This window comes from Parathielavia appendiculata, assembly GCF_033297405.1.
Source record: "Parathielavia appendiculata strain CBS 731.68 unplaced genomic scaffold N657scaffold_27, whole genome shotgun sequence".
Lineage (NCBI taxonomy): Eukaryota > Fungi > Ascomycota > Sordariomycetes > Sordariales > Chaetomiaceae > Parathielavia > Parathielavia appendiculata.
In genome coordinates this window covers 109,892-119,325 of record NW_026944246.1, presented here as the reverse complement: position 1 = coordinate 119,325, position 9,434 = coordinate 109,892, and the positions used below count along the sequence as shown (strand labels likewise).

Below are 9,434 nucleotides of genomic sequence, written 5' to 3'. Positions count from 1 at the left end.
ACGCTGACCAGCATGGCCAACCTGGCGTCGACGTTTTGGAACCAAGGCCGATGGAAGGAGGCCGAGTCGCTGTTTGTGCAAGTGATGGAGACGAGAAAGAGGGTGCTGGGAGAGGAGCATCCCTCGACGCTCACTAGCATGGCCAACCTCGCTCATACCTGGAAGAGTCAGGCCCGTCTTGGAGACGCTCTAGACTTGATAAAGACCTGCTTTCATCACCAGCAGCAAGTACTAGGCCGAGATCATCCGGACACGATCTCTACTCTCTGTTTTCTGGAAGAATGGCGGGAGCAGGACGGCAAAACGGGCTCTTCGGAGATGATTAATGGTTCTGGGTGGTAGCAGTTTGAGCGTACTAGTATCTTTTGCATTATGATATTTCAAGGGATTCTCCAATAGTCCACATGCGTGGTCTGTCATACAGTGCTATCTGATACCATATTTTCGAGCATCCCTCGCGTGTTCTCTTGCCGTTGCCGGCAGGCTGCACAGCCACACGATCAACCTCATGACTGTGTCCAACTTGGCGAAGGGCACCAAGCTGCTTCCCATGCGCGGACGGGAGCCGATTTTGGCTGGGGATTTCTGCTGTGGCCTCTTCTTCATGCTAGTCACTTGCTGGAAGCAGAGTACGCCGGTGCGTGTGAGCACGCACGGTATGCCAAACACGCCACTAGACAGGTTCCACTCCGCAGACGCAAACGCCCAGGACACGCTCAACAACGCTCAACGTAGCATGGTCCAAGAGAAGCACCAGCAATCAGCTGCCAGACAAAGTCGGAGCTCATTCCAAGCGAGTCGACGCAGCACTACCAGGCAAACACACCCGACTGCTGTACGACCACCTGTCACGAAAGGACGCTGGCGTGCTCACTCAGCTCAGAACAGGCATGGCAAGACTCAACGGTTACCTCCACCGGATCGGAGCAGCTCCGTCAGATCAGTGCGCATGCGGACAAGCAACAGAGACAGTGGACCACTCCCTCTTCCGATGCAGAAACTGGACAGCATACCGATCAGAGATGCTCGAATGTACAGACACCCATAGGAGCAACATTTCCTTCTATATAAGAGGGAAGTCGCCATCGGATAAGAAAGACTGGATTGCTAACATGACGGCCGTTCGGGCAACGATACGGTTCGCAATGGCCACGGGCCGGCTTGACACGAACCAACCGCAGGCTGACTAAGACACCTAACCCACTACACCCGACCGAACCTACACCCCCTCACCTCGTGCCACGGACAGCAGACACCGCTTCAGCCGCCGAAGATAGGACGTTGAACACTTGGAAAATCGCCTTCAAACAAGCCTGCTAACAATCCTACTAACCCACGAGAATCCGCAGAGAAATGGTATGAGAGGACATGAACTAGAATGAACTTTGTATGGGCTTCGACGAGATCAGGGGGATAACCACACTCGCCCCGCAGTGGCTGATCCAGCGGCTGATCCAAAAATGGCGCAGGTTTGACCCACTATAATCAGCGGGTGGCAATATTCCCCAATATCCACACCACTGTATTTTACGCTGCAGTGCTTCGCTTGTATCGCTGTAGGCGTCGCTGTAGTTACCATCGCGGTCACGGCGGTAGTTATGGCCAAAATACGTTCAAAATGGTACGACTCTCATTGCCAGCCTTGGTTCTATCTATATTCTAGCCCTCGCCGGTGCCCGTTGGCCGGCTTCGCGGAGCTTGCGGCTCGCCCGAAGCTGCTTGCAGAAGGAATCCAACGACCGGCTCGACTGCCTGTGGTCCGCCGCCACGGCGTGCATGGCCGAGATCTCGGCAATGCGCCGAGACTTGCTTATACGCCGAATCTCCCGGATGACTTCGAGGCGGAGAGAGTACCACTGCACCTCCGATCGCCGACCGGCTCGCCACCGGCTTCCCCACCGCGCATCTAGTGTCGAGACGGCTGGTTGCCCCGGCAAGCCAGTCATCCACTCCTGCCAGAGTGCTTCGACAGTCTTGATGGCCCTGCTCATCCGGTATTGGGGTGGGGTCTCTTCGGCGCCAGGGATACGGAGGTCGAAGTCGTCTGCCAATCCTGGCTCGAGCTCGAGGTCTGGCATTGTCACCGTAGCCCCCGCCAGTGCCAGCGCTGGCTCTGGTGCTGACGCTGGCGCTAGCGCTGGCCCTACCTCCGGTAGCCGGATCTGGAGCGTAGCTTCGGCAAGAGCCTGCCGGAGGTGGCTAGTGTAACTGCTTGTAAGCCGGGCTTCCAGCCTAGCAATCTCGGCAGTTAAAGCGGCTGTTGCCTCTGCGAGTTGTGCTGTATGCCGTGCCTCTGCCGTCAATAGATGCTCCGTGAACTGCGGGAGCGCCTGTGTAAGCAGCGTGAGCCGGTCCGGCTCCTCATTGCCGTTAACCCGGGCAAGCACCCGGCGTGTAAAGGGCCGATATTCGGGGTGCCGGAAGACTGGGTGGTTCCATACCGGGCTTCTAGGGAATCGGTCGATCAAGATTGCCGAGTCTTGGAGGACTACCTCACGGAGGTAGGCAAGGAGGTTGACCGTACCAGTACCGGCGAGATCTTTCGGCTTCCGGGCACCGCCAACCCACTGGTCTAGCTCCGGCCAGATCATCGATAGAAGTGCCGGCGGCGGCGGCACAGCTCGGGGTAGGTTGAAGCACCCCATCTGTGCCGGATGGCCGGCGATGCTCCGCATAAACTTCCGGGGCAGGGCATCAAGATAACACCCAACCATCTGGTCTGGATTCCACCGCCCGGCACGCCGGATCTGTGCCTCGCTTACCCCCCGCAGCTCGGCAGTCTTCGCCCCAGAGCTCCGCCCGGCGTGGGTCTTCTTCGCAGAGACTACACCAGCATAGTCGAAAGCCCGGCAAACCCAGCTCCGTTGAGTGTTGTAAGAGATGCCAGCAGATGGATCAGCACCAGCGGCCTTGATCAGACGGGTGCTATACCAATGCTGGGGGCTCCCAAAATTTGGGAACGGCTCCGGCGAGAGGTCCCACCGAAAGAGTAGGTAAAAGGCAAGAGCACCAAGAAGGCAGATCTCAGGGTCTCGGCTCCGAAGCGCTCCAGCTGTCTCAAGCCGGCCATGTTGGTTCGTCTTCCCGCCGCGGGTAGTGAAGATCAGAGGCATACACCGGGTCGGCCCTTCGCCAGGGAATTCGAATGTAAAGAGGTCTGAGATCTCGGCGGCCCTCCGGTCGTCACCTCGGGTTAGCATGTAGTGGCTCAGCAGGAGGTCCGTTAATGTGCGGAGGCACTGCTCGGTGATTGCTGGGCTCTCGGCGGTCTGGCCCCATAACTTCTCGGCAATCCTCCGGAGCTCCGGCTCCGAGTAGCCATCGAGAAGCGTCTCTTGTCCCTTGTCGGCATATACAGACCGACTCTGGGCTGCGTATTGCCGTTGCAGGGTCCGTACATACTCCCGGGCTGTAGTCTCCCGGAGTGACGGGTGGTTGTTCATGCCAAGGGTCCGTTGTTGCTGCCAAAGATCTGTGATCGCCGTGACATAGGCCCGGACAGACCGCCAGTGCAGGCGAGCCTCACTGGCCGGCGTGCCAGGCACTAGCTTCCGGCTCGGACCTCGAAGTGGGCGATGTACGACCTCCTTTTCGAGGAATAAGAGGAGTTTGCTCTCTGTCACCGTATCCCCATCTTGGAAGCCCCGGGCCCGGCAGAAGTCCTGGAACTCTGCCTGCTTCGGCACATAGGCCCGTTTTGTAGTCATTGGTCGCTCGGCATGAATGGTGGTATGTATGCGGTGGAGGTTGTCTTCCAACTCGGCGTCGTTGTTGATGTTCCGGCTGAGCGCCGCACGGCCGCGTTGGTGCATTGGCGTAGCTACCGCGTCGCTGGGCCCTGGTTCTTCCGGTTCCGAAGCCTCTGGAAGTACCGTGATGGACGGTAGGGTCGCTCGCGCCTGCGCCGGGTTCGCGGCCCGCGCTGGCGTTGGCTTACGGAGCGTCCGGCGCGCCATCTTGCAGTGTGTGTAAGATGTGGGATGCAGGATTGGAAGTTGCACGCAATGCACCCGGTATTCAGATGGCAACGACGATGTAGAGCACCCTGACGGTGGCTCAATTGACCAATCCGAGGGCCAGGAATCCCCCGATCAGCGGTGCATGTGGATATTAAAGAATAACCACATTGCCAAGATCGGCGGTTATGTGGATATTCGTCAATATCGCAGGCAGGAGCGGGGCAGGGTTGGGGTTGCAGTCAGTCAGCGGCTGACTGCGAGCCAGTCAGCGTTGCGATACCAGGACATATCTTGGGAAATGTATAACGTGGTTTATCACCGAAAGCTCCATATCACCGAAAGCTCCACTAAATCGCGTTCACGCAACATCTCTCTTTTACACCAACATTCTCCGCAAACCCAACATGCCACAGAACAACGATGAAGGCCAGATTGTCTTGGCCCTCCAAGCTCTTGAAAATGACCCGACTTTAAGCCTAAGAGCTGCAGCTGAGATCTATTTGGTCCACCATACGAAATTGAGCCGCCGCCGACGGAGTCAACTATTACGACGCGATATTACAGCCAATTTGCGGAAGTTGACTAATTTAGAAGAATGGGTCATTGTTCAGTATATCTTCGACCTAGATTCCAAAGGATTTTCCCTCCGCTTATCTAGTGTGGAGGATATGGCCAATGTTGAACGCGACGCGGGACGCGTCGGCGCGCTCTGGGCGCATCGCTTCGTTAAACGACAACCAGACCTTACTGTGAGGATACGTGCACAACCAACCCACTCAGCTATGTCGTATCTCCCTAAAAAAGGGTGTCGAATCGCAAGTCGCTCCGACTTTGCGATCCTGTGGGTTATATGTGGGTCACAGCGCAGCTGCCCACACTGCGCTCTGACACTTACTACGCAATTCGATCGGAAATACGACTACCAGAGGGCCTTATGCGAAAATCCAGATATCATTCGTGGCTGGTTCGCGCTTGGACAGAACACAATCGCGAAGTACGATATCTAAGAGGCGGATATCTACAACTTTGACGAGATTGGGTTTTTGATGGGCGTTATCTCGACTGTACTGGTTGTTAGGGGCACCGAGCGGCCTGGTAGACGGAAGACAAGGCAGCCAGAGAACTGCAAATGTACTTGGGAAAGTGACGTCGAGGATAATGCATCAGTTTGCATTGTTGAAGGCAGAGAACCAGAGCTTTCGAGCAGCAAATGAGGCGCTAAGCAAATGCCGGAGGGCTAAAAAACAACGACTACGGCAAGGAGGATCGCTTAATATACAGGATGGACAGGATTTGCAAGGCCAGAGAGATGTTGTGGTGCAGATAACAGAGGAAACGCAGGCGGGTAGTGGTCGGAAGCCGAGGACCGAGACGCGCGCGCGGCGTTCTGGCAGGTGCAGCAAGCCTGGTCATAATGCGCGTACCCATTAAACAGTACCATACGCATATCAAAAAGACGATTCTGCATGCTTTATATTGTTTGGGGTTATCTTGGTGGAATTATCTAGGTTTTCGTTTTGTTGGTGCGATTTCGTGGAGCTTTCGGTGATACGGAGTTTTCGGTGATAAACCACGTTAGTCAGATTGTAATAGCTGCCCTTTCTAGTTACCCGCCGGGCGTCAATAAATTGTATTGTATTGTATTGGACAGACAATAACTAAAACGAATCCTTATGGTAAATTTCTAGCCCTTATTTCAGACTGGCGCTTATTTTAAAAATAATCTACCATTTCCCTGCTTATACAGGCTCAGCGAGATGTGTTGGTACAGCTGGTGGTATGGCCACTATCCAATTGGGTCTGTTGTTGCGCGATGACTCCTCCACACCGATCACATCCGCAAAGCAAGAACTAGTCACCGAATGTGCAAGCAGTACGGGCAACGGTACGGTTCACCATTGCTACAGGTCGTCTAAACGCAGACCAGCCACAGAACGAAACAGGCTGAATCCATCATCACCAACAACTTATCACCATCAACTCATTACCACCAACCCGACCGACACCACCCACCTCGTGCCACGCCGAGTAAGCACGCTTCAACCGCCGAGGATAGGATGTTGAACACTTGGAGATTGAACTTCATGCCGGCTTACTCATGTTATCACTAACCCACGACCACCAGCAGAGAAAATGGCAGAAGAAGTCAGGACAGAAGCCAGAAAAGGAGATGGTATGGGCTTTGGGAGACCAGGATCCATTTGTATTAGTAGATGTGCATACTTGCCCTTTCGGGTTAAAGCCCGCCGGGCGGAATAAATTGTGTGTGTGTGTGTGCATCGATGCCTCAGCGACACATGCCGGACCTGTCAGGAGGCGACTCAGCACTTGATCGAAGCGAATTCGGCGAAAGTCAACAGTACTCGTCTGCTTAATTTAAACGAAAAATCGGCTTTTTAGGAAGTTAAGCCGCCCTGCCAAGGGACCGCGAGATGGCGGCGGTGGCGCAGCATAAGACAGTGGCCGAGGTGGCCGACCGCCCACCCTCCCCGAAACGACCGAGCCGCGCCCCGAAACCGAGTGGGAAAGTCCGTGAAGCGATGCAATCACTGGAGGATGCGGCCACTACGTCGAGAAGAACCACAAATCATGCTACGCGAAGCACCGCATCGAAAGTAACACGTGTACTGGGCTTAAACCCACACCCTACTCGCCGGACATGAACCCGATCGAGGAGCACTTTGCCGAGATCAAGACGTACATCAGACAACAGCGGAGCAACTACGCCGACCTCTTTGAGAAAGACTTCAGGACGTTCTTGGAAATGTCTGTTGATGTTGTCGGTTCTCGGCGGAGAGTGCTGAAGGTCACCTTCGCCACTCTGGCATTTCCATTGTGTATCCTCTTGAATGATACTGTTGTTACTGTAGAAATAAAATCGTACAGTGCTATACCTATTCCTTCTCTTCCAGCCAAGCCTTGACCTTGCTAACAAATTGGATTGCGATCCCTCGCTTTACCCCCCTCTCAACAACGGACTTGGCTTCTAGATCCTGGGCGGAGAAGAGCTGCTCGAGATCGAGACCCTCTTCTCATGCAATCCCACAAGCGTCCCGGTGACCGCTTTTCCATCCCGGATCGGTTACTCGTGCGCAAATTCATTCACAGTAACGGTGGAGAGTGGCATAACAAATGCCGGCCTCCCCTCGAGTGTCTGGAGCCGATACGGTGGAATAGCCAGCTGAGTCCTGATTGCAACGTGCAGACAAGGCATTGATATGAATCGGAGGCAAGCTTTCTGACAGGGAGGCTTGCGGCTTCCGCTTCCTACGCTCCGAGGATTGCTGGTCCTTGGCATAGATCAGCTCACGGACCCATGGTAGCACGTCTCCGTGAGTCCTTAGCGTGTTGCCCTCCTCGGCGTAGTCGACAAGCTTTGTCAAACACTGGTATCGAGCTCGTAATGCTTCCTATTGCCTGGATCTCGCCAGCAATGAGGCCCTTGGCATGGAGGCCCGGTGCACCGCATAAGGCTGTAGACTTCCTTCCAGACAGTAGTCATGCCCGAGGCTTCCTGTTCTTCAACGAGTTCGGCCGTTTCGGTAAGTTGCAGAGCCGTTACTTCTCCTCGCCTCGTGCCCTGTCGCGTCCTTACAGCAGCCGGTGGAGTTGCTTCCTTGGAACGAGATGTCGACCCTCAGTCTCTTCCCCTCACGGAGAAGATGACTCCAGGCCATCAGCTGTTGATGATAGTTGTTGTTGGGTTGTGGAGAGGCCACCGCTCACTTATACCTATCTCTCGCCTATAATGTCCGTTAATACGTTGTTGAAGTCTCCAAAAAGTGACCACTTCCCAGGGGCTGTAGGGGAAGGCAGAGATGTAAAGGAGGGAGGGGAAGGCGATGATTTCGCTATGAGGGGCTTCCGCTGGGTGGGAAAGTATTTCCCTGACGGGTGGGTTGTCGCCGAGTGCCGCATTGCGGAGGGCGGGAGGTGGTTGACGGTTGACAAGGAGGCGAAGCGGTTTGGTGTAAGCCCTGAATATAACCTGGACCTGGACTTGGCGATGCCCGATCATATGCCCATTACTCCCGGGGAGAGGGTAGATAAAGGGAGCTGCCTGATGTGGGGACCATTGCATGAAGAACAGGAATTTACAAGACGGTGGTCCTCGGACCTCTAATACATGCAAGTACAAGGAGCCGTGAGGAGTACTTTGTCAACCTTGTTGGTTATGCGCCTTGTTTATTGATCAATGACCATGGCGCTAATACAAAGGGAGAGATGATCTCAAGGCTCTCGAATGGGGCAACCTAGAGCAGGTCTGCCACCTGGTAGAAAGGCGAGCGGTAAGATCTGTGGAACTCTCGCATTCTGGAAGTGGCATTTCGGAGGGGGTTAGTCTCCGATAGGGTGTGGACGTCCGTCCACATCTTGATCGCCCTTATCCCGAATCTGTTCTCCGCTATGCTCGTGGCCACCGTGCTGAATGTACCCACAATCGCTTGTGTCCCAATCTTCTGTACCCTGTTGATGGCCGGCGCGGCCTTCTAAGTATGTACATTCATGCATCCAGACATTGGACGCGTAGTTTACCAGTGGGGCAACCATAGTCGTGAACAGCTGCCGGGCCGCAAGCGGAGACAAGCTTCTGAGGCGCTCCAACTCCATCGCTCCGTCGAACCCTCTGGAGGCAACCCTTGCAATGTGTTTCCTGTTTTTGAGCTTGGTGTCCATGACCACCCCAAGGAGCTTGACGTGTCCTGGGCTCAATAGCTTGGGCCTTGAAGATGAAGGGCTCCGAGTCCGCCTTGGACGCCTTGCGGGTAAAGTGGGCGACTGCCGTCTTTTCTGCTTCAAATGTCGCTCCGCTTCTCCTCTTCCAGTCCAATGCATCGCTGATGATAGTTTCGATGCCCTATTGCGAGTACTCTTTTCTGTTGGACCCGCGACCCAGGCCGTGAAATCATTAACGAAGGCATCGCCCCCCCCCCCCCCCCCCCCCCGCCGTTACTATCAATCCTCCGCTCTACCGGGTCTGCGTTGAAGAAAAGGAACAGGATAGGGAGAGAGGGACCAGTCCTTGGCAATGTGGAGCTGAACCGTAGCACTCGTTCCCAGGGATTTGTCGGACCTCGCAGTCCCACGAAGAGACAGAATTTTCAGAGAGCTAGAGAACTGCCGTTGACGGTTGTTCCCTTCCCACTGCCTTCGTCTGCCAACGTTCCTTAGCAGCTTGACCTTCTCTAAATTGTAAGGAGCCGGAAATATCTTCTACTAAATCTCTCACATAGGAGGTCCTGACTAGCCTCTCTAGTCCGCCGAACTTCTTAGTTGTCTCAAACCTAAGCGGCACATCCTAGTGATACAATCATGGAAATAGGTTTCAATTTGTATTCCAGACAAAGGTTTAAACAATATCTACAATAACCAGACCATGACGGCGCTCATACTCGTCAAGCGCCTCCGTCTCTTCCACATTCTCGTAAGGTTCCCATGTCTCCTCTCCGCCTTTCCACTTCACAAGGAGTTGCA

General features: G+C 54.7%; 1 protein-coding gene across 1 annotated transcript in view; it reads left to right on the top strand.

Moving 5' to 3' along the window:
• Positions 1-425, top strand: part of N657DRAFT_258419 (uncharacterized protein) — a 1,714-nt gene extending 1,289 nt beyond the window's left edge. Inside the window, exon 2 of the mRNA XM_062786478.1 lies at positions 107-425. Within this exon, the coding sequence (XP_062643170.1) occupies positions 107-342 (236 nt within the window). The 3' untranslated portion in view covers positions 343-425. The remainder of the gene's footprint in view (positions 1-106) is intronic.
• Positions 426-9,434: the final 9,009 nt, after the last annotated feature.